The following is a 24,517-nucleotide window of genomic DNA, read 5'->3' on the forward strand; positions in this document are numbered from 1 at the left end:
TATACAAAATATACATATAGATTCTTTGACTAACAGTCTGTTAGATTGGATGCTTTAAAAAGACATAAAAGTAACCAAAGAAACAAAGCGACATGCATCAATGGGTCACAATAAATAACATTTTTTTTTGTTTATTCATCTGTTTCATGCAAAACAAGTCGCTTACCCACTTTCTTACGCAGTGTAGAAGCACTGCTTAGACTAGATACATCTGACTCACTACTGTCACCATTATCAAAGTAACTATAGCCATTTACATTGTTCTGAAGTTGTTGTTCTTGTAGTTCCAACACACGTTGACGATGAGAAATGCCTGTTGGGTACTTTTCTTTGATCAATAAGGATTGAATATCATTCAAGTATGTCTTGAGTGTGTCTAAATAACGTTGTGTTTGTCTATGCTTTGAGGAGGCTACAAACTGATCAAGATATAAGTTGATATGGACACTAATAAATGATACACTTACAGCAATACCATCTTCTTTAATAATATAACCAATACCGAAACCATTTGAAACAACAGGGCCAAAACCAAATAGTCGAAGTGCGGAATTACCACAGTTGGATGTACTAATGACTGTATGACTTAATGTCTTCCATCCACTGTCTGTAAAGATACGAGGCTTCTTTTGATCTGAATATAGACGATCCCATAAACAGTCAAGAGCATACAAGTGTCTATCTTGGCCCAGACCCAATGAGCATTCTTTTGTTAGTTTTGTATGGTACTTGAGAGCAGCTCTTAGGGATTCTAATTTCTCATGACTAGAAGCAGTTTTTGAATAATAAGTCTTGACAAACTGAACAGAGGCATCAGACACACTGCGAATGGCTTCTGTGCGACCATGTAAAAAGGCTTTGGTCATGGCAGGCTCATAGGTACATTCACATTTACCATATAGGCCATAATAAGCAGCTTGAAATGCCATCTAAAAGGTATTAAGATTCAATGAATGAAATGAACATGATTTACCTGCACAAAAGCATCGGGGCTCATTTTCATGTCGGTAATAAAATATTTGCCATACTTGTTGTATTCTAATACTTTGACTTCATTCTGTAAGATCAAATCACTCAATCGAGTCTCTGCAAACTGAATCCCCAAGTGAAGAGGTTCAGTCAGATGCCATTCAATCTTGCGAGGATTGATATCAATCGATTGTTGATTACAAGCCACTGATTCTCGCTTATAAGAGTGGAAGATAGATTTGGTCTGGCTATTGATTGTCTTTGCAAAACGAAGAATAGTTTCTGTGTAAATATCAGATACGAACCGAAGTACAGTATGACCATCGACGCCGGTATGCTCAAAATTTATACCAGCACTGCCATTTTTACATACAATAATCTGTGTAGTGTTAGTCTATAAACGCACTTTTAGGGTTTCCTTACCTGAAGTTTATCATACCAGCGATTAGTACATGTTCCTACTTGCATACCATTGACAAGTCGATAAGTACCGCACAACATATTTGTACTCAACTCATTCGTATCTGCAGGTTCTTCATGATCAAGGCATACAATAAACAGAGCAGTATCAACTACCCTTAGATTATCTGCATTTGTCTGATCCGAATTCAACTCTTGTCTTAATCTGGCCCAATTCAATCGATTCTCAGTCGTCAGGACACCAATTGCATGTTGAGCCACAGATTCCACAGGTGTAGCCACTGCATCTTTCATAATGGCTTTTAAGTTGGCAGCAATGTCTTTTTCAGTTAGGATATTGTTGTTTTGTTCATCAAACACATCAAAGTGATAGAATTGAGACCGGGCCAAGACGACAACGTGTCGTGCATCGCCAGCAGGAGCCATATAACAACCGTTCTGTGTAGGCACACGGGCTGTACTGAACAATCGATTGAACTGAGACATACATAAAGGTGTGCCACGAAAAACATCAGGCTCCAAAGTTTTGTTGCGCAGGGCTTCGATAAAATTAACAGTGGAATAGATTAGAGAAGAAGCACGGACAATAGGGTCGTTACGCAAAGGTGTAGGATCATCTTCGAGCAAGAAAAAAGGGTTCAAGTTGAGCACGACGGGGTCTGTGTGTTGAAGGTAAGAATCATACCTATAGACTAGGTCAGAACATAAAGTTGTTTTGTAAAATTAACTTGCCAGAATTCTTCAATATACGATGATTTGTCAGTTGCATAAGTCTGGAGCTTGGCTTGAAGTGCAGAACCTTCTTGTTGAAGGAATTCTTGAACTGCTATTTTTGTTTGTTCGTGCTCTTCTGCTGACTATGTAAAATGTTAGAGATGTATCATGAAGTCATTGTATTTACCTGTAAAGGCTTTAATGCAGTAAGGTATTTTTGAGCAGTGTCTTTTAGTTCAGGAATAGGTAATTTAGGTAATTTATCTTGGAATTTAAACGTTTCTCCTCCAAGCACATCATTCATGGGTAAAATAGAGTTCTTGCATGTGGGCGAAATTTCGGGGGAAATTAAACCGGCTGTAGTCATTGTTAAAGGAAAAAGAAAAAAAATAGAAAAACTTTGTGAGAATTTATACGTGTGATCCTTTCCAGATAGGAACAAACTTGTCAATTTGTATAGTAGTACAAAGAATGAACCTATCGTTTTCTAATAGATAATCTCCGGTTGTCCTTTTGTAAAGATACATTTAGCCATAAAACGGCTAGATATTGCTTGTTGCGTTTGTTACATGTTTCAATGCAGAGTAATAAACTGTTTTATGTTTAATTTGTATACGTGTTTACCCCACATTTTAATATTAACGAATGAAAATTAAGCATAGTGGATTTAATTCTCACGACCTTGAAATTATGAATGATGTAGTGTGTGAATGATCGAGTTCAGTGAAAATTACATGCTCTTTTTTTAAAAAAAAATTACTTCTAGATGGCTATTTGTTATAGGCAAGCGAAACAAAAACAAGAGCTATATTTATGTTTGTCTACTATACAAAGAAACCTGCAGTTATCCATATGATCCATGCTCAGCTGAAAATCAGTGAAAGGGTCATTGGTTTCGGCTCAAATCAAGAGATTTAGATATGATACTACGAAAAACGTAGAAGAAAAGATACAATGGCATTCTTGAAGTCTTCTGAGCGATATTTGGTTGTCACATCTACTTTGAGAATCGAATGACGTAACAATGAACTCTATCTATAATCGATTCAAAACCTTGTGGCTAACAGAAAGATTTATATAATGACCTAAAAAAGGAATTAGTCAAGATCAGGAACGACTTTTTATTCACGATGATAATTTGTAACAGACCTTTGCTACATTATCAGGGCAAGAAGACGATTTCCATTTAGCGGTGAAGAAGGCGCATCTTTTAAGCCTAGTCCAAGGACCTCCTAAAAGGTATTTCGCTATCTTGCTCATCCTTTTTCAAGGAAACCTTAGTGTGTCAGTCATATTTTTTAAGCATTTAGTGTATTTCAGTCATACCTCTAGCCCTATTTTTATTGAAAATGCACTACTAGTTATTTTAGCTTTGATGTATTTGCTTATTACCTCTGATCTAAAAAATAAAAGAAGCATTCTATATCTTTTGTGTAAACAAGACAATAATATACAGTTTATGACAAGCTTTAAATAGAAAAGGACGATTTGCTTCCTCAAACTATAGCTAACTATTAGCCAAAAATACAACTACTTCATTACAAGTAAAATGAAGAATCTTTTTTTTAAATATGTAAATTGGTATATCTGTTTATTGTTGCAACGTTTTACCAGAAATGTATCAGTAAATAGCTTATTGCTTACAGTAAGAGATGCTGCTGGAACCGTTAAGGTTGATACATTCGTTCTTCTTGGTCTTGGAAGATTTAGAGATGTTGATATCAGACAAGGAGAAACCAGAACAGGGAGTGTTCTTGGAACAGTTGACACTGAGGATAGGTCTACCCTTGGAGGAGACAGAACCAGTGACCTTGTTGATGGCAACGTCCTTGATAGTCAAAGAAGCATTGTCGTTACCGTTACAGTAAGACTTTTGGTTGTTGTCACAGTAGTGAGTGGTGATGAGAATAGGGTTATCAACGTTGTTGAGTTGGACATTGGTGAAGTGAACATCGCTGACAGAACCCTTTCCACCGGGCCAGGTCTTGATACGGAGACCGTTTTGACAGTTGGTACACTTGCTGTTTTGGACGTAGATACCAGAGACAACATCAGTTTCGCCACCCTTACCAAGAGAACCGACAGAGAAACCATGAGAGCCATTACAGGTGACACCGTCAACCTTGACATTGGATGTGTTACCGTTGATAGCCATACAGTCATCACCGTTGGTGACTTGAGAGTTGGTCCAATTGATGTTCTTGGAGTTGGAGATGTCGACAGCATCAGTGTTGTGAGCATCGTTGCTGCTGGAAGAGACGGTGTGCATGACAACGTTCTTAAGGTTGACACCATTAGAGCTGGTGATACCAATGTGAGCACGAGGAGCTTGGTAAATCTTGAAGTTGGCGAAGGTAGAACCACCAGTAGCAGTAATTCTGAGAACAGTAGGAGCCTTCTTGTCCTTGGCATCCCACCACTTTTGGCCACCACCATTGATGACACCAGTGTTGCCACCGTCGAAGTTGATCTTGTTACCCTTGATGATGAAGTAAGCGCTCTTACCATCGTACTTCTTGTTGTAAGAGGGCAAGTTGAGAGTACCGTAGAATTGAACGTTGACATTGTTCAAACCTTGGACAGTAACAAGGTCATTGAGGTTGTAAGTAGCACCTTTTCTGAAGACAACAGTACCACCGTTCTTACAGTTGTTGAAGGCAGTGACAATGTTGTTGGCAACGTTACCGCTGTTGGAAACTGTACAAGTAGCAGCTTGAGCAGCAGAGGCAAGGACAGTGATAAGGGCAAGAGAAGAGGAAAGAGAGGGAATGTAGACCATTATTAGACTAAAGGATTGGAAGTGGAATTGATTGAATTGTAGAAAAAACGAATCCTGCAATTTGGTCAACGTTTTTATACTTGATCTCGAGCAACAGTCTGGTGGCACCGGCGTTACACATATCACATACGCTTACCTAAAATGAATAATGCAACTTGACAATCCGCGGCAACATGAATTGAATTGAATTTAATTTTCATTTGATGATGTACAGTTACACAAGCTTTTTCTTTGGTCTAAAGAGGTTATAAAAAACGCAAAAGTATACAATTATTTGGGTGAAGAAACATATGTATGACGTTACATGATAGAATTCTTTCTATTCTATCAGATTGGTTTTAAAATGATAGAATTGAAAAAGCAGCTTGAGGAATCGCATGCTGACGGTAAGACCCTTTTTTTATTGTCGGAGGTCAGATAGAATGCAAGCAATAATTGATGGGTGGCTGGCCTTCAAACTTACACTGCATTAATTATATTCTATGGCATCGTTTTTTATACACCAAGTATATTAAGAAGAACTACATCTGAGACGGTCATAATACTTTGTATATTGTCCAAGGGAAAAAAATACTCGAAAAGACTTTAGTTTAAAGCCAAGCGCCCATCTTTTTTTTTTTATTCAAGAAATGCTTCACATACTACTTTTTTTCTAAATTCTAGGTTTTACTTGCTTATGTAATTGAATATAAGCTTGAGTGAATGTACCTGAACCAATAAGTTGCAGAAAGAGGGTGAGAAATTCTGCAAGCACATTCATAATGGGACATTCCCGACTTCCTGAAACCAGGACTAGGACATGAATATATCTTGTGCCAGATTAAAAGAGTGATATAGATAATACTACATGAACACAACAAGCACATTATTTTTTTTCGTTAGCCGCGAAAACACAAGGGTTAATTTTCTTTTTAAAATAGCGCTTACTAGACGGACGCCAATCATATAATGATCTGAGAGCAGCAAATAAAATTGATCGACGACTAAATGCCTACATTTTTTTGTATAATTCAAGATGACAGCAAAGAACGACATGCTGCGGCTTCAATCAGAAGTCTCTATTATGTTGTCAAAGGACTTGCTAAAGCATGCCTATTTTCAGTTTTGGTTATAACGTACAATATTTTGATCTTGAGGTTAGACAATATTAAATTTATTTTCAAAAAATTATAATGGAATCAATGTTAGTTAGCAATGCTAAAAAAGGCCTCTATCATTACTATGCTAGTTTCTTTTTGTCATTGTCTTTACGAAAATATGCTCACCTGGAAACTAGATGATGATTTTAATTTAATTATTAAAAATTAACGATTGTTCAACTTTTCTTTTTCTAATTTAAAGAAAGCAGAGACCAATTCGTATTAAAAATGATTTTTAAAAGAATAGTTTTGTAGACTTTTTTTGAGTGAATCTACTTAAATCAATGGAAAAAAAAAAGAGCACAAGCCAGTAAAGAATTTGAGTTTCTCGTTTCCTTTTTGCCGAAAGTCGGTAATAACATCATGGTGCATGGCTTTAAATGAGAGCAATATAGATATTCCACTTTATAGATAGTAAGCACGTATATTTTCTCAAAACCGTGCGTCGTTTTGATGCAACTAATCATTTGTATTGTTTCTATGATTCTCCTTATTCTCCTTATTCTCCTAGAGCAATTTTTTCTGTTGGATTAGTTTCTAAAAAAGAATTAGATAAGCACGTATGCAGTATAAGTTGAAAAAGAAGTAACACTATGATCATATCTCATTTAAAGAAAGATGAACCAGTGATATTTTGTAGCAATTAAATATAAATATTTTTTGGGACTCCATAAAAAGCACAATTCTTTTTTGAATATGAATACCATAAAATAAGATATTCTAGCATAAAAGCTTGTTGTTGCGATTCAACAATCTCTCAAATGGTTGAAGTTTGCTTTATATTCGCTTTTTAATATTTGAATTATCTCCCCCTCAAGTGTTGTAGTGACTGAGATGCACTAAAAAACTAGGTTCCACAGAATTTGAACTTGAAGATGCACTGAGACTAGCTGTAAAGTGGGATTGCGTGTTACGACAGCGTGTAATTAATACAGCTTTTTTGTCTTCTAGAAGACTTAGGTACGTGTAGAGCTTAATGTCTACACTTTGATATTGGTTTTTATCGGATGAGTTGCTTCAATACGGTTGTTGCTATAAAAAAATTCAGCACTCTATTACTATTTAATAACCATTCGAATCAAACGTGCATGATATGTCATACAAGAGTTTGTTCACAAGAGTAGGGTCCAAAGAGGAGGAAAATGACCAGACGTGAGAACACAATGTGTTTGTTTAACTTTTATAGAAATGTGTGCTTTTTTAGCCTGAAAAAAAGGACTTAATTTCAAGCTTAATAACAGCGATTAATTTTAAAGTCATCATGAATCTAGTCCTTTCAGTCTTTATATATTTATTTGATAAAACGGTACAAATCCAAGAAATCAAGGAATAAGTCGAATGATGCATATACAACCTCAAGATCTTTGAAATCGATTTTGATGTTTTTAACTCTCTCTTTTTTTTTAGAAAAAGAACATTGTATCACTTGCTTCCCAGTTTCATTTTTCAAATGACTCAAACAAGAGTCTGAACCAAATTGGTTTCAACGGTACTCTTCAAACTTATTTCTGCTTCTGATAGCATAGTTAAGATTTATTAGTTTTTAGTCTATGTAAAGGAATAATCTGTCTACGAATTCTGGCTTTGGTTGCTTAAACAATCTTTGTCAATCTCTTAATAAATTTTATATAAATACAAATTGAATTGGACAAAAAAATAAAAGGTTGCATGTCTGAAAGTAGCAATGCTGTAGATAGCTGTAGCAGTACTACATCATCTTAAAAGATATTAAAAAGACAGTTGTTTAATTCAAGCAAGACTCTCACTTTTTCCTATGTCTATTCATACTATATAGGAAAACAATTGTCAGAGAGTTAAGACTTATTTTTTGATAAAGTTGTCTTCAAGAAACTATCTGTTCGATAAAGTAAACATGTAGGCTAAAGTTTCTTTTTTCGATATTAATGTTTCAAGTGAGTAAAGCTTTGCTGATTATCATGAATCAAGCATAACAGCTTAAATAAAAAGTATGAAAAACATTTGATTCAGCATGGTCTAGTGCACTGTGTTATGGCATCTTGTTGTATTTTTTCTCTTAAGCGAATACTACAAACAAGATCATGAGAATTTCTTACTCAATGATCTTCTCACAAAACAAGCAAGTTTATTTAAGTGTCAACATATAAGCAAAGGTAGTAATCTACCAATCTTTTTTTATCAAGTAATCTACCAATCTAAAAGCCTACAAAGTGTATACATAATTTTTTAACTCAGTCAAAGGTGCAGTCAATATTTTTCCAATCTCGACCTTATTGAATGCAAAAACATTGTAATGATATATGGTTTGAGCAACATACTTTGACTCTTTTATTTTTTTTAGCCTGCCAATGATATCTAAAGATTGAACAAATTCGACAGGCATTACGCCATGTAACAGAAACTTAGTATGATCTGTTTCACAGAAAAAAAAGTAAGCCAGCATGTGGACAAAATATCAAACTGTGTATATAGGGCAAACCCAAAGTTTTGCACCAACTTCAAGCAGAAAATAGCCACAATGCTAAAGAAAAATCACTTGACATACTGATCTCAACACGATTCCATATACTACCAATTTTTCTCTTTTAAACAAATCTTAGAAAACAAAAATAACAAAACAGAGTAAAATTTCCTTTAAAAAGACTAGTGGTATGCAATACATACATTTAAATGATCTTCGGTCGGGGTATCTAATACACAGCAATTTCTTTCTTTTGATTGAGGTGGGCCCATAATATTTATCAACACAACAGAAACTCTTCTCTTTTTTTCTGGAAACTCTGGGTTCAAAGATATCGAAACTGAGCTCGAATCAGTGGTAAAGAAAACATCACCCTGACTTCCTTATTAGTACAGATTTTCTGTATGCGCCCTGTATTATACAGAAAGCGGGTACCTCGTACAAGTACATTTGAAATATCAATCTAAAACATATTCTGCAACCATTACCATATTAGAACAAATTCTACTATTTAAAACCAAGTTTTAGAAAAAAGCAAATTACAAAAAATAAAGATTGAACATACCTATCAATTAATCGTAATATTAAAATAATACTGCTACATTCCCGACATAGGAGTTCATAGATGCGGACCCTTATACTCAAGTTAAGGTATTGAGTGTTTTTACAAGCAGGTGTATATAGCTTAAAGCATTTGTGTAACTCTGCATAATGAATTAGAAATTATATTGAAGTTATTACCATTCTTCCGCGGTGTGTATGGAGTAACAGCTTTTAAAGATGAATGTAAATGTGTAGCACGAGAACAATGATAAAGTATAAAAACGTTGACCAAATTGCAGGATTCGTTTTTTCTACAATTCAATCAATTCCACTTCCAATCCTTTAGTCTAATAATGGTCTACATTCCCTCTCTTTCCTCTTCTCTTGCCCTTATCACTGTCCTTGCCTCTGCTGCTCAAGCTGCTACTTGTACAGTTTCCAACAGCGGTAACGTTGCCAACAACATTGTCACTGCCTTCAACAACTGTAAGAACGGTGGTACTGTTGTCTTCAGAAAAGGTGCTACTTACAACCTCAATGACCTTGTTACTGTCCAAGGTTTGAACAATGTCAACGTTCAATTCTACGGTACTCTCAACTTGCCCTCTTACAACAAGAAGTACGATGGTAAGAGCGCTTACTTCATCATCAAGGGTAACAAGATCAACTTCGACGGTGGCAACACTGGTGTCATCAATGGTGGTGGCCAAAAGTGGTGGGATGCCAAGGACAAGAAGGCTCCTACTGTTCTCAGAATTACTGCTACTGGTGGTTCTACCTTCGCCAACTTCAAGATTTACCAAGCTCCTCGTGCTCACATTGGTATCACCAGCTCTAATGGTGTCAACCTTAAGAACGTTGTCATGCACACCGTCTCTTCCAGCAGCAACGATGCTCACAACACTGATGCTGTCGACATCTCCAACTCCAAGAACATCAATTGGACCAACTCTCAAGTCACCAACGGTGATGACTGTATGGCTATCAACGGTAACACATCCAATGTCAAGGTTGACGGTGTCACCTGTAATGGCTCTCATGGTTTCTCTGTCGGTTCTCTTGGTAAGGGTGGCGAAACTGATGTTGTCTCTGGTATCTACGTCCAAAACAGCAAGTGTACCAACTGTCAAAACGGTCTCCGTATCAAGACCTGGCCCGGTGGAAAGGGTTCTGTCAGCGATGTTCACTTCACCAATGTCCAACTCAACAACGTTGATAACCCTATTCTCATCACCACTCACTACTGTGACAACAACCAAAAGTCTTACTGTAACGGTAACGACAATGCTTCTTTGACTATCAAGGACGTTGCCATCAACAAGGTCACTGGTTCTGTCTCCTCCAAGGGTAGACCTATCCTCAGTGTCAACTGTTCCAAGAACACTCCCTGTTCTGGTTTCTCCTTGTCTGATATCAACATCTCTAAATCTTCCAAGACCAAGAAGAACGAATGTATCAACCTTAACGGTTCCAGCAGCATCTCTTACTGTAAGCAATAAGCTATAGACTATCATACCTTCATATCCAATAAAAAAAACAGTTTGTCCTGTGGACATTATATGACTTTTCAATGAGATCTTTGAGTACATATTATCTTAAAAGCATACATACTTCATGACCACTAAATAATTTTTGATTCCATTTGGCACATCTAATATGCTTTTGATCCCCAATTTATGCCTTTGTTGAGCACCAAGACTATAATAAGATCTTGGTTTATACACTGACTTTCCTCACAACTCATTTTTGAATAAAATTGATAAGCATAATAGCACCAAAAGTATATTGGCAGCCCGCTGCAGGTGCGAATGTTTTTCAAAATAAACCATCATTTCTGCCTTCTAATCCCCCCTTTTTTTTGATTTCTTATGCTTAAGCATACATAAAAGAGCATATTTATGCAGAAATATAGCAAGTTCTGGAAAAGCCAAAAATCATCATTCTGCCCTTATGATCTCCTTTACGAAATCTTCAATTTTCACTATTTTGCGATTTGTGAGCGACAGAGACACTGTAGACATGAGATGCCTTGGTACGAATTGCTTATCTAGGTCTATAAAGTACCCTCAAAGTGTTGGATTTGCAAAAGTACTATAAAAAGTATGCGTTGCGGCTCAAAAACGGAAAACACGTTTTTGGAGGATAGCTCAAAATTTTATGAACAAACATACTGTGTTTTTTACACCATTAGATGCGTCTTTGTTGTATACACAACACTATTTATCCCTTCTTACACTAGTTATGTCCTAAAAGACCAAGCATTAATGTCATGTATAAATATATCTTTCATTTTTTTAAAGGTTTTTATTTTTTGCTCCCGTAAGTATATTGCCGGCTGTAGATCGTCTGCGGAATATAGTTTTTTCAATTTGCAGCGGTTGAAGATGACGGCTCCAAAAGGAAGAGGAATTGCGTCCGGACAAAGACACTGCTTCAACTTTTGAGTAGTTAATCTTCGCATTTGATGCTCTACAATAGCGCTCAATATGCTGCATCACTCGCGTCAAGTCATCAGGATCGTGTATAAAAACTATCGCATCATCAGTATAGCACAAAACTTTGGTAGCAATTGAGGTTGGCCAAACAGTGATTTGATTTCGAAGCTCGAGACGTAGTCTTAGTCGATACCCCTCAATCGCTTTGTCTTGAAGAATAGCTCGTAATAAAGGATCAAATGCAAGATTATACAAAACAGGAGAAATTGGGTCGCCTTGCTTTAGTCGACGCTTCTTAACAAATGATGGTGTAAAGAAACCATTGACATTTACGTTGGTCTGATTACCTGAAAGAAAGTTGCCTATGGTGTTTACTATGGACTCTGGGAATCCAAATTTTACCAAAACTTGTTTGATATACTTCAGATTCATACGATCATACACTTTCTCCTGGTCTAGCATCAGTGCTAAATCATAGTCTCCTTCTTGACTATTATTCCGGGCCTCAATCCAACGCTGCTGGGCATCTTTCATAATTACTTGAACTGCGAGTCCATTTTCAGCAATGTAGCGTCCAGGCAGAAATCCCATTTGACAACGACTAATGAGCATCGGTGCAACCTGCATAATGCGACGATTAAGAATACGTGTAAATATCTTATAGTCAGAGTTTGCTAAAGATATAGGCCGATAGTTCTTTAAATCTGACAAATTCACCTTTTTTGGCAATAGCACCATGATGGACTCATTCCATGAATTGGGAAAGACACCTTCGAGCGCTGAATTGTATATCTGTAATAGAATGGGCTGAATCATTGGGCATTGGAGTACTAAGCGAAGAATTTCATACGGAAGTTCGTCTGAACCTGGACTACTCTTTCTGGGCGACCGCTTGAGTTCTTCTATAATTTCGACCATACTAATGTTGGCTGTCATATGCGAACAGTGTTGCTCGGTGAGACGAATATGATATGGAATATGATATGCTATTCTATTCAGTGTTCAAGCGTCCACGCTAGTAGGCGTATATAATTACGAGTAAAACTCTTTCACTATTCGCTGCTTAGATTCTTGGTCACTGTAAATTTCGGCTGTTACAGGGTCTGTGAAATCTCCAGTTGATTTCTGCTGTTTCCGTTGTTTCAAGAATGCCTTGACTTTCTGCTTTATCCAATCCCAGTTTTCTTGAGGAGTGTAAATGGACTGTTATTCAGAAAGTTGTGGTTGTAGCTACTCTAAAAATTTAGCTAGCTGTTGTCCAAATTCTTTTCTTCTAGATGGTGTAGATATGCTTGATTCTTTCTTATAATGAAATGCAAGGCACCAATCGGTCTTTCCTTTTTCCATCTACTCTTCAGCTATTAAAATGACTCGTAATGAGCTATAATTCTTTTGCCTACATGGGTTTGTTGCATACATTTGTCACTAATAATTATACTTGGGTTAGGTTAGTCATCACTCATTTTGTTATCTTTAAAGAAAAAAGCTTTCATCATTTATTTTTCTTCAGTTCTTTCATTGTAAAAATCCATAATTGCAGCATGTTTTTTAGCAATGAATGTCTTGATACTTTCAGAACGTGGAGGAGAGGGTCCATTCAACGATTCATCGAAATTACCAATAGATAAATTAAACGTAGTTTGTTGTTGAACACCAGCTGGAAGAAATGTTTGAAGGTATTCCCTACCTCCTCTTCGAAACACAAACTCTGGGAAATCACCTTGTTTATATGTACCTAGTCTTGGTAATTTAAAGTCCCATTCTACATCAGGAATAATCATTTTCGCTACACTATCCAGGTAAGGATTGATGATGGATGGGTTTACTAATGTATTGGACAATGTCAAAAGCAGCTCTTCGTATGCTTTAAGAAACACAGGGTAACTAAACAATTTTCTTGTAAGAGGTCTGGAGAGAAAACCAGGATGTTCAGCATAGTTCCCACTGAGCATGGGCTCAAGATCAAATAAACTCCTTCCCAAACTATCATCAAAATCAGTAGAAATGTAGATGAAGCGACCGGATTGTCTTGGGTCTTGATATAGATAATAATTGTTTCCCAATGTCATGTATGCATCTGAAAGCCCAATCAAGTTTTCAATGGCCATACTAAGGAATTATGTTAGGATAGCTCGGCCTAAAAATCATTGTGCTTACGCTCTACTAAAGCAATCTACGTCTAGACGCTTTTCCCATTCGCTCTCAGGTGTTGTGCTTACCGAAGAATCATTGATAAATTTCGTAAAAGTTTGCAAATCTATCAAATCTTCCAATGGATTTTTTGAAGGGCCTGCTTTAATATCATATTGATCAAAGTCATATTTGGAGATATTAGTGCCCTCGTAACGTAAATCAGAAATATACACTTGTTCTTCTTGTTCATCGAAACCGAATCCTTCCCCTTGGTATAAATAGCCAGATGCATAGTCTTTATCATTGTTAGCAAATACAGTAGCTACCCAAGGATCTTGAAAAGTTTCAATCAAACCAAACAAACCAATTGGTTGATTATCAATAAAAAGTCGGACATATGAGTAACCACTGGATGGAATACCTGAGGACTTTAATACATTATGAGCAAGATTCTCACGGATATAAGTCGGGTCTTTCGAAAGAGCACGTAGCTTAAGGTTTTTGTAACCAAATAAAGTAGTGTCATTCTTCTCGTTTAGTTTTATACCATACGATAATTTAGGAACCCAGCGTGAACTTCTTCCAGCTAACGAAAATCCAACTTGTTCAAATAAATACACTTTATCTAAACTATACAAAGTGTTAATATACATAAAAAAAATAGTTGAGTATAGCATGCCTAATATAAGTCATATCAAGATTCACTTCAATATCTTCCAATTGGTTTTCATGCAAATATTGTGTAGCGGATGTGTTGCCGTAGATATGGATAGTTGGTATTTGGCTTGGAATATGCAAGTCAGATTGAACTCGATTAAGGGCAGAAATAGGTTCCAATGCCTGTGGAAGGTAGTTAAGTTCGTGAATATCAATGGACCGATTAAAAAAATGATTTGGCGTAGAAACAACATTATGCTCTAAAGGAGGACGCAAAAAAGGTTCCGTGATGTTAACAATATTATCATCAGCATTTATTATGGAGTATCGATATCCTTTTTTTGCTGCAGGTGCCTCGCCCTGGAATAGTATACCATAAGAAGGGTGTAATGGATATAATGTGTCATCGACATTGACTGCTATCATAAAATTATTTGCTGAAGATGCAATGACATTATAAGTAATGTTGTGTGCTTGTACAGCAACAATTGTTGTCAATAAGACAAGTTCTATTGTTATTCAATAACTTATTATATTATTTACAATTTACCCAAAACTTTTCTTATCATAAGTAAAGACAAAAGGAGAAAAAATGGGTTCTTTATTCACTTAAATACTACTGCAGTAAATCTTCGAAATAGTCTTCATACTCCTCCTCCTTTGTCTTTTCTTCTTTAGTCTCAATTGGTTTACTCCATACTGATGCTTCTTTGCTTTCTGCTTCTTCTGCTTCTTCTGCTTCTGATGACGAAGGTTGCTCTAATTGAAATTTAGATTTAATCTTTACATTCTTGTTTTACCTGCAGAACGATCAGATGGCTTATTCTTTTTCGTCTGTTTGTGATCTTCACGTCTTTGTTTTCGCTTAAGGGTTTTTTTTGTCCTGTAATTAAGTTTATCTGAGCATTCAGGGCACAGCCTGACCTTGACCAGCTCATTCTTTTTCTCACCATTCTCAACATAACCGAAATTGACTTCCCAGCTTGTCAAAGATGTTGTACAATCACAACGAGTAGAGGCACAAATAAACTGTCCTTTACCTACTACTACTTCCTTTTCTGTTCTCCAACGCAAAGCTATCTTGCCTTCTTTATAATATTTTAATTCACAAATAGCGTATTCTTTAAACAGTCTGTCATAATACTTTTTAGCCACACGCTCTTCCCAAGTGGTGTTATCGTCTAGTTCGGATCTTACAAACCTAAAAAGCGTAAGATATATGCTGTGTATTATTTAAACGACTTCTACTTGTGGTTTTCTCGAAGGATATCTTTTTGGGTTTTGTATGTTGGCGGTACATAGGCTGCTTTTGGTTCTGTCTTTCGCTTCAAATACTCTTGCATAAGCTGCTTATGACGACTATACTAACAAACACACGATCAGAGCACAACTCAACCTGCTTGTTCTTAGACTTACAGCATCTTCTCTTTTGTCTTTCTGCAATCCCATGATGAACGAAAAAGAATGTTCAAGCATGTTTAATCTCAGTGCACATAAATAGTGGCTCGCGCCTGTAGCAAGTTACGTTTTTTTTATTCGTTTGTTTACAATATGGAATCGCCATTACGTGAACAAGTTTGTGAGCATATTACAGAATACTCACAACTTGTTAAACGATACTTTGCTTCTTTATCAGCAGTGGCAGAGAATTCTGACAAAGCAGATAGTCCAGAAGAAATAATAAAACAAATGGCCCTTGTGGATACAAAACTACAACAGGCAGTTGAACACAGTAAGCACTAGGTTCCATGTAACTCTATCTAAAGATTATTAGTTGAAAGTCATCAAACACGACAACAGCAAATTATTAAAGTACAAGACGAAATACAGCAACATAATATGGCATTATTAGAGATCATACAAAAGTTAGGAGCTGCACGCGAAGAGCTGGATCTCTGTTTAACGCAAGCCAAGATTGAACTGAAAGCGATAGAATATGCTAGTAATTGTAAGTCTAAGCCGAGAAAATGCCCAAGCATGAACTAAAGTACCATGCATAGCAAATGTTCAGTTTACAGACGTATTATCCTATGCATCAAAACTGTCCAAATATACCTCAGCACCACCCAACTTTGACAGTGCAAGCAAAGACGTACGTGTTGATTTTGAAAAGCCATACCCTGATGAAGAAAGAATGCGCCGTGGATTATTGTATTGGCAAAATACAACTCAACAAAACAAAGAAGATCGATGTAAGCATAAATTGTATCTAAACAACTGTCTTAACTCTTTTTATACAGTTGAGAGCTCTGATAGTGAAGTATCTGCTGATGAAGAAATGGTGGATGTGACTACAAATAGACAAACAGAAGATACAGGTGGAGATCCTTTCTGGATTCTTGATTTGAATCCAGATATGCAACCATGAACATTTATTTAGACAGTATTATAAATAAATTTAAGACAAGGAAATGGTAGTGGTCTCATCAGAAGCAGCAGTGGTAGCAGCAGTGGTTTGGTCGGTGGTAGTGGTAGTAGTGTCTGAACCAGCATCAGCAATAGTAAAGTAAGCAGAATAAGAAACCATAGAGTTATCACCATGAACAGCAAGAGCATAGTCTTCACGAGAAGTAAGATTACTGGGAACAGTCCATGTGTAAGAAAGAGCACTGGTAGCAACAGTGCCTGCCAAGATATTGGTCAAAATAGTAGTCAATGCAGCAGCATCACCTGCCATCAAGGCAATAGATTCAATAGTAGAGACATTGGTATCAGTTTGAGTCCATGTGATAGTGAATTGAGAGCCCATAGTGGCAGTAGTCTATACCCAAGGTTAATCTAACATTTTATAAAGAGAGTATACTTGCATTAAGAACAGGGTTAGTGATAGAAACACCAGCAGTAGTGCCATCAGCAGAAACCAAAGTGGTCAATAAGGGAATCATAGACAAGATAGCAGCAAACTTCATTTTTTTTTCTAGTTTTGTTTGTAAGACAATGAGTTAATTTCAAACTGTCCTTTTTATATGTTTTTCTTATTGATGTTGGGTGTCACAAAGAGTCTATTGTTGTTCTTAGCATTTGTGTATGTTGAAAGCCCATTCTATCTACTTTTAATATAACATGAAAATATAAGGCCACTAAAATGTGGATATTCTATTTTATACACATTTTAGTGTAGAAACAAGAGCAACAGAGCGTTTTTTTTTTCTCCAGGTTTATAACACTGTGTTAATTTTAGCAAATATTTAATTTAATAGTTCTCGGCATTGCTGTGTTCCATTATCATATTCTGCAATTTGACATTTGTTGTCACAAGCATAGAAAGATTTTCTTCTGAAAAAAAGACTATTCATTTACATGATATATAGTCAACCATCCCTTCTTGCGAGTACTTTGAACTCAAGACTAACACATTTATTATGGTATAAAATCTAAAATGAATCATAGCAACTTTTGATATTGTGTAACTCGGCAAGTATCTATCGAAGAAGAAAAAAAGGGGGAATCTCTTGGCTCATTTATTAAAGTTTACTTTTTAGTTCTCGACCATAAATTCTCTTCTATCTGGAAGACTAGATCAATTGTAAACCGCTTTCTTTGTCGTAAGCTAATACAGGCTTGCTTTGCATATCCAAAGGACTTCCAGACCATACAACAAAACTCTCTTGACTCAAACTAGGCTGTTTCTGTAAACCAAAGATCTCTTGCAAATTTGTCGTGATAAACTGAACAGCATCCAACTCAGAAATAGATTGTTTTTTTGTACTAGTGGCAGCCAACCATCCTGCATCCCAAACCAAATTACGAGCCCAGCCATCGTTTGAAACACCCAAGCCAATTTTGACGCCGTGTTGGTACAAGACATGAGCTGCTGTACCATTAGTCAAGGGCGCACCTGTTAAACAATAAAGTGAATCGAACTTTTCGGGTGTACATAAATGAGGTCGCAAAACAACAGCAATATTTGCCTTGGCCAAATGAGGAGCAAGCAAATGTGCTTCTGCACCACCCATAATAGCCAGACGTGCTTTAGGAATCACTGTCTCTTTTAAATGGATGACAGATGCAATTTCGTCCTTGTTGTTGACCATGATAATGGTAGGAATATCGCCACGAGCTGCTTTACCATACCAGTTATCAGTATGCATATGTTCTCTAAAGATGTTGCGCAGAAAAGCAATCTGAGAGGAAACAGTAGGAAATTGACTTGATTTGACAGAATCACCAATTTGTAAATGAAGTGCTGCGTTGCGAGAAATCAATGTGCCTTGTGTGAGTACTATGGGAATACAGATAAGCATAAATAATGAAATCAGCCAGACTTACTTAATTCAGCATTTGTCTTGAATGCAGTACTTATGCCTATTACAATATGATTGGAAATGGGTGCACTAATGGTTGTCAAGACGCCACCCTTATAGGCTTCTTTAAGCTTTTTTGTTCCTAATTTTAAGCCATCAGCAGCTTCTACTATATCTCTCGGACTTTTGGAATAAGATGAAGGAACAATACCGTCACCTGTAGAACCTTCAGAAGGAATTTCTACAAGGCCCAGCTTTGAACCAACAGCAATGATGCCCTAAAATAATTAGTAAATAGAATTTTATATATACAGAAACCTACAGGCAAGATGTATCCTCCTTGAATATCAATTATTTCAAAAGAATCATACATATTATTTTTGAGACTAAGATTATAGTCATCCGTATTCAAACTGGGACAAACAAGTCCTTCTTTGATAACCACAAAAGATTCTGTTGCGTTGGGATTCAACAAGTTTCTTCCAATGTTCTTCAAGAGATAGTTTCCTTTCTTTCTCAACTTGATGTGTTGAAGGTGTTGTAAATTAAGCGATGGCTTATTGAATTTCTTAGTACTGAGAATAGGCTCAATTGGTCTTTGATCAAACTGAGGCAATCCATCAATAAAGACTTGAAGTGGGAGAGCACCTAATGCTAAAGGATTGCGGTCCCAAATAACAACATCAGCATCATGACCTACTTTGAGCGAGCCAACACGATGATCCAAACCAAGTGCTTTAGCAGGAATAGAAGTTATGGCCTTGAATGCTTCCTGTTCGGGTAGGCCATAATGTGCTGCTTTAGCAGCTTCAAAAGCCATATGTTGCGAATTAAGCACTGGATGGTCACTTTTTAATGCAACAGGAATACCAGCCTCGAACAGTAATCTAGGAGCTTTAGTAGAAGCACCGTAAGCTTCTTTCTTGAATCCCCAATGATCTGCAAACGTGGCAACCGTGATATTATAGTTGGCTCTTTTGAGGACATCAGGAATTCGATAAGCTTCCAAAGCATGATGAACAGCGCTAATTTCAAATCCGAATTCTTTAGCATGTCTCAACATGGCTTCAATATCATGCGTTTCGTAACAATGAATATTCAGCTTGACTTGACCTCTTAATAATGCACTTAATGATTCTAATTTGATATCTTCAGGAAAAGGAGTCTGGAGACGAGGCTCATTTGTGTCAACAGATAGATTTTCTGCAGCTGAACACCAGTCATCCTGTGCTCTGATTAACTTCTGTGCATCAGCAAATGCTTGACGAAACAAATAAGCTTCTCCCATTCCTATAAATATGAGTACTTGTCTGACTATTTTGTAATTGACTTACTTGTGGAAGGCATACGGTTTTGCCTACGACCATAGTTATTCTACAAAAAAGCTTAGCAATAGATTTAAAGAAAAATGGGTGCTTCTTGCCTTGGGGTTTTCTCCACAAGCCATCTTCATATATCGCCACTTTTTCTCGGCGTTTTCATCAATACCTGTTTGCACAAGCATATCTTGGTTACTTTGGGTATTCACAGGTCTTAGTTTGAAAGCATAGGCTTCACCGCCTATCAAATTACTCGAACCAGGTAAAACCAGGGCTGTTGTGATACCACCAGATGCAACAATGCGAATTGCCTTATCAGATGGGTTAAAGGCATCTATCACTCTGACAAAGGGAACATTGGGTTGTGTCATTTCATTCGTATCTGATGTTCCTGCTAAACTAGGCCAAGACATGACACCCAAATGTCTAACATATATATGATATTGTAAGTGGTATGAGCCAGCTAGTTTCTAACTTACGTGTGCATATCCACTATACCAGGAGACACGATATGACCTCCGACATCAATGATCTTAGTCAGATTTTGATCTACTTTAATACCGTGCTTTATTTCGCTGATTACGCCATTCGATAACAAGACATCAACATGTTCCAATACATTTCCTTCCCCGTCCCATACAACTGTATTTTTCAAAAGCACAGGCTGAATATCTTGAGGTGCGCGTGGATTGCTGGATCGATAGGCCCATGTTGACTGACTGTTTTGTTTTGATATCTTTTGGCATTGAAGTAGTCCATCTTTCAAAGATTTACTCGAAATACCAGGGGCAATAGGTGCTTCTATGATTGTTTGCTTTGTAATGTGTTTAATATCAGGAAGCCAAGTGGCTAATCCTCCCAATAAAATGATAAACAATACTATACAAGACAGAATAACAGCAGGAAGCTTATTTTTATTCACAAAAGTCTTGAAACGACTTGAACTCTGTTGTTCGCTTTCAGGTATCGTAGCGTACCTGTTCTGTGCCATAGTGTGCAAAGAAAAAAAAAAGATAAAAAGATAAAAAGATAAAAATTTAAATCCAGTTTCTTTATTACAATCCATCTTCCAATCTGTCTTCGCAAGGTAATTCATGCGTCTTTTGAATCTCTTCACTCACAATTTCAACTTTTCTCCAGACACGTAAAAAGTTTTTTCCAGCTAAACCAATCAAGTCATGATCAGACCAACCACGACGAATCAATTCAGCAAACAAGTCTGGATATTTAGCAACATCCTCAAGTCCAGTAGGTGTTCTCTCAATGCCATTATAGTCAGCACCAATGCCTACACGGTGACGACCAGCAACAGAAGCGATATGTTCAACATGGTCTGCAACATCTTTTAAAGTCGCTTCTTTGGAAAGATCACATTGGACAAAACTGTTGTAAAAGTTGACCATTACAACACCGTCTGTTTCATCCAGGCGTTCAAGGACAGCATCAGGCACATTTCTTTCAATGCCACAAAGAGCATGGCTTGAGGAGTGAGAAAACAAGACAGGAGCACGGGTTGTGTTGAGCGCAGCGTGCATTGTTGCATGAGCAACATGAGAGATATCAACCATCATTCCAAGACGGTTCATTTCCAAAATGATCTTCTTGCCAAATTCTGTCAAACCAAGGCCTTTATCAAAAGTTGGAGGATTGGGATCACAACAGGATTCAGCCCAAGGAGTATGGCAGTTATGAGTCAACTAGGTATACGGTTAAAATGGCTGCTTGACGCTGTTTGTTACTTACAGTCATGTAGCGAATCCCAAGTTCATAGAATTGACGAAGTGCTACCATAGAACTGTCAATCATTTGACCTCCTTCCATGCCCATAGCAGAAGCAACACGCCCATGACGCAAAGCCTTGTAAAACTCTTTTGTACTGGTTGCAAGTTCAAACGTGTTGGGGTATAGATTCACCATACGCTTGATAGCATCGATTGATTCCATAGCTTTCAAGACTTGATTGGTTTCAGTGAGTTCACAGTCATAATAGACACTCCAGAATTGACCTGATAAGTGGCCTTGACGAATACGCTCAATATCAGTGTGTCCCCAATCAAGATGCGTTAAATTAAGGTTGTTTATCTTGCCCTTGTATTCAAAAGCTAAATTCCTATAAAACTTGTAAGCAAAACTAGTTGTTGTTTGTGTATAATATACATGGGAAGATCGTTGTGTGTATCAATAAGGGGGTTATGGCGAAGAAGTCGGTGTGCTCGATCGAGTGCGTCTTTATGCAATTGCACCTTTTGGACTTGAAGGGGGACTTGTTGCCCAAAGACTGCTTGAGCACAAGATAGAGCCAAAGCACTCAAAGTTAAACTCGACCAATAAACCATGAAAGAAGAACGATAAGAGAAAAAAAAAAAACATTTCTAACCCAATTCAAGCTATTAGTCATAACAATGGATGTGTGTCACCATTTGCATAATATGCTTTATTTATAAATCTTTTCTATGTCTTCTTTGTTGCTTTCAACAATGTCTTTACGCTTAATCTTTCCACTTGTAGTCATGTATTCCTTTTGCCAATCTTTATCGCGAGTTACTACAATATCCTTGACAATTTCAACACGGTTACATCCACCGGAACTAGCTGTTTTTTGTAGTTCTTTCAGAAGAATGTCTTTTTCTACATTATTATCAGAGGGTTCAACCACAGCAATAATGTAAGACTTGTTGCTATCAGCCACTAGACATATATTCTTGATGCTGCTTGAATTACGGTATTTTGATTCAAGTGCTTCTAATGCAATGTATTCACCATGGGCTAATTTGACCAAATTCTTGGCTCGATCTGTGATAGCAAATGTGCCATCTGAATTTAAGCGTGCAATATCCCCTGTCTTGAACCAACCATCTGGAGTAATGGCTTCTTTTGTAAGATCAGATCGCTTATGATAGCCTCTCATAAGAGAAGGACCACGAAGCCAGAGCTCACCTACATTGTTTTCTGCCTTATAGTCTGTATCAGGAACATCCACAAAACGGAATTCGATCGAAGGAGAAGGGGGACCAATGCTACCAGTCACTAGACCAAAACTAGGAAGTGTGACAGCAGCTAAACCACAACATTCAGTCAAACCATAACCTTGAAGCATGTAACATAAAGTAGAGGTAATAAACTTTTGAGTCTCGAATGAAACAGGAGCACCTCCAGAGACACCGTATTGCAAACGACCCCCAGTAACATCACGGATAGGTCCAAAAAGAATAGCATCATAAGCATCTGTTAAGCTATTGGGCTTACCAAAGAACTGCAACAAACGCCATTTCATCTCCACAGCAGCTAAAGAGAATACATTAGATCAACTGGAAGGGAATCATGAACTTACCATCAAATGTCTTTTTGACAGCCCAATGTTGCTTTTCTAGTTTGGCTTCAACCCCCTTTTTGATCTTTTCCCAAACAGCAGGTACACCAGCCATGATAGTAGGCTTCAATGCTTTTAGATCACCTTCTCCTTTACCTTCTCCATTGTGTCCACATACAGAGTCGTTCATTAAGGTACGAATACTAGCATAACCGATCGGAATACCAAGTGAAATCATGATGAATTCAATCAAAAATTCAAGCACATGAGCCAAGGGTAAGAAACCAATGTAAGAATGGTTACCATGAGCCAATAACTCAATAACAAGATATTCAGCTGCACCCATAGCGGCAATTATGTTGGCGTGTGTCAATTCAACACCTTTAGGAGCACCTGTAGAGCCAGAAGTATACATGATTAAGGCTAAATCATCAGGTTGAGGCTGTGTCTTGATATTAAGCTTGTCGACCTTTTGTTCGAGTATACTATCAAAATGGACAATCTCAACATCATCTGCTTTGTTGTCCTTAAACTTTTTGATTTCTTCAGGAGCTTCAAACTCTTTGCCAGTATAGAACACAAACTTGGGTTGATCCTTTTTCTCAAGTTCTTTATAAGCCTTATTTAATGTACCAAAAAGAGAAGTCTACAATAGGTCAAGCAAGAATTATGGTTCAAGTTCTTTTGTCTTTTTTTTTTTTACCTCGGTAAACACAGCCTTTGCTTTTGTTTCGTTGATGATGTGGTTAACAGCATCAGCGGGCATTGAATCATAAGCAGTAGTGATCACCAAACCAAGCGTAAAACACGCTAAAATGAATGATATCATTTAGTTCAGAATATGGTATGTTTGTTTATTTTACCTAGAGCAGTCATCATCCATTCAGCTCTTGTCTTACAAAACAAAATGACAATATCACCATTCTTGAGACCATGTTGTTGAAGTGTATAAGCAATTTTCTCGACTTTTTCATTGGCTTCTCGGTAATTCATCCATTCATAATCACCAAGTTCGAAATAAGACCATTTCTTAGGCTTATCTTCTGGATTCTTTGGCTTGGATTCCTTGAAATGGATCTATTCAATGTATGTCAGAAACAAGCTATGTGTAGCGTAACTTACGTTGATGAGAGGACGATAGCCAAAGACAGGCTTATAGCTGTTGTTCTTGACTGTCTCTTTCCAGACTTTGGCAATAGTACATTCTTCTTTTTTTAACTTGGGATAAAGAGGAGTACTTACAAAACCATGCTCAGCATGGTGACTACGATAAATGTGGTTTTCTTTGTCTACTTGAACAGTAGGGTTTGTTTGGTTTTGAAGAAAGAGGTTTTTGACGTATTCCATAATGGTTAAAAGAAAAAAGAAAAAAATTATGTCATGTAGATCAATGCTCTTTATATATATATATATAT

The 24,517-nt window shown here is 37.0% G+C and overlaps 8 protein-coding genes across 8 annotated transcripts; 1 reads left to right on the forward strand and 7 right to left on the reverse strand.

Moving 5' to 3' along the window:
* Positions 1-44: 44 nt before the first annotated feature.
* Positions 45-2,526, reverse strand: B0P05DRAFT_5812 (acyltransferase ChoActase/COT/CPT). The gene is made up of 6 exons (XM_051582083.1): positions 2,291-2,526; positions 2,122-2,246; positions 1,393-2,074; positions 974-1,348; positions 468-929; positions 45-419 (listed from the first exon to the last, which is right to left on the reverse strand). Exons 1-6 carry the CDS (start codon positions 2,468-2,470, stop codon positions 132-134), a joined length of 2,112 nt encoding a protein of 703 aa, XP_051439723.1. The 5' UTR covers positions 2,471-2,526; the 3' UTR covers positions 45-131.
* A 10,384-nt stretch (positions 2,527-12,910) lies between these two features.
* On the reverse strand, positions 12,911-14,813 carry B0P05DRAFT_482669 (coth protein-domain-containing protein). Its single transcript, XM_051575223.1, has 4 exons — positions 14,780-14,813; positions 14,252-14,738; positions 13,597-14,202; positions 12,911-13,548 (listed from the first exon to the last, which is right to left on the reverse strand). The coding sequence occupies exons 1-4, from the start codon at positions 14,796-14,798 to the stop codon at positions 12,936-12,938; spliced, it is 1,725 nt and encodes a 574-aa protein (XP_051439724.1). The 5' UTR covers positions 14,799-14,813; the 3' UTR covers positions 12,911-12,935.
* B0P05DRAFT_521268 (folate-sensitive fragile site protein Fra10Ac1-domain-containing protein) lies at positions 14,814-15,684 on the reverse strand. The gene is made up of 4 exons (XM_051575855.1): positions 15,646-15,684; positions 15,478-15,593; positions 15,030-15,430; positions 14,814-14,988 (listed from the first exon to the last, which is right to left on the reverse strand). The coding sequence occupies exons 1-4, from the start codon at positions 15,676-15,678 to the stop codon at positions 14,846-14,848; spliced, it is 693 nt and encodes a 230-aa protein (XP_051439725.1). The 5' UTR covers positions 15,679-15,684; the 3' UTR covers positions 14,814-14,845.
* Positions 15,685-16,068: 384 nt separating this feature from the next.
* B0P05DRAFT_460786 (uncharacterized protein) lies at positions 16,069-16,597 on the forward strand (the record flags this gene model as incomplete). Its single annotated transcript, XM_051574029.1, has 3 exons — positions 16,069-16,177; positions 16,290-16,421; positions 16,470-16,597. 3 exons carry the CDS (start codon positions 16,069-16,071, stop codon positions 16,595-16,597), a joined length of 369 nt encoding a protein of 122 aa, XP_051439726.1.
* Positions 16,598-16,613: 16 nt separating this feature from the next.
* B0P05DRAFT_521273 (uncharacterized protein) lies at positions 16,614-17,146 on the reverse strand. The gene is made up of 2 exons (XM_051575856.1): positions 17,037-17,146; positions 16,614-16,990 (listed from the first exon to the last, which is right to left on the reverse strand). The coding sequence occupies exons 1-2, from the start codon at positions 17,136-17,138 to the stop codon at positions 16,628-16,630; spliced, it is 465 nt and encodes a 154-aa protein (XP_051439727.1). The 5' UTR covers positions 17,139-17,146; the 3' UTR covers positions 16,614-16,627.
* A 487-nt stretch (positions 17,147-17,633) lies between these two features.
* On the reverse strand, positions 17,634-20,794 carry B0P05DRAFT_633363 (uncharacterized protein). Its single transcript, XM_051583518.1, has 6 exons — positions 20,272-20,794; positions 19,897-20,218; positions 19,808-19,847; positions 18,796-19,763; positions 18,499-18,751; positions 17,634-18,451 (listed from the first exon to the last, which is right to left on the reverse strand). The coding sequence occupies exons 1-6, from the start codon at positions 20,781-20,783 to the stop codon at positions 17,745-17,747; spliced, it is 2,802 nt and encodes a 933-aa protein (XP_051439728.1). The 5' UTR covers positions 20,784-20,794; the 3' UTR covers positions 17,634-17,744.
* A 53-nt stretch (positions 20,795-20,847) lies between these two features.
* On the reverse strand, positions 20,848-22,128 carry B0P05DRAFT_460588 (dipeptidase 1-like protein; the record flags this gene model as incomplete). The annotated part of the gene is made up of 3 exons (XM_051574019.1): positions 20,848-21,489; positions 21,536-21,902; positions 21,950-22,128. 3 exons carry the CDS (start codon positions 22,126-22,128, stop codon positions 20,848-20,850), a joined length of 1,188 nt encoding a protein of 395 aa, XP_051439729.1.
* Positions 22,129-22,181: 53 nt separating this feature from the next.
* B0P05DRAFT_482680 (uncharacterized protein) lies at positions 22,182-24,507 on the reverse strand. The gene is made up of 5 exons (XM_051575224.1): positions 24,225-24,507; positions 23,966-24,179; positions 23,806-23,912; positions 23,124-23,748; positions 22,182-23,077 (listed from the first exon to the last, which is right to left on the reverse strand). The coding sequence occupies exons 1-5, from the start codon at positions 24,447-24,449 to the stop codon at positions 22,227-22,229; spliced, it is 2,022 nt and encodes a 673-aa protein (XP_051439730.1). The 5' UTR covers positions 24,450-24,507; the 3' UTR covers positions 22,182-22,226.
* Positions 24,508-24,517: the final 10 nt, after the last annotated feature.

The sequence above is a fragment of the Gilbertella persicaria genome (assembly GCF_025201335.1).
Source record: "Gilbertella persicaria strain CBS 190.32 chromosome Unknown B0P05scaffold_1, whole genome shotgun sequence".
In the NCBI taxonomy this organism is placed as follows: domain Eukaryota; kingdom Fungi; phylum Mucoromycota; class Mucoromycetes; order Mucorales; family Choanephoraceae; genus Gilbertella; species Gilbertella persicaria.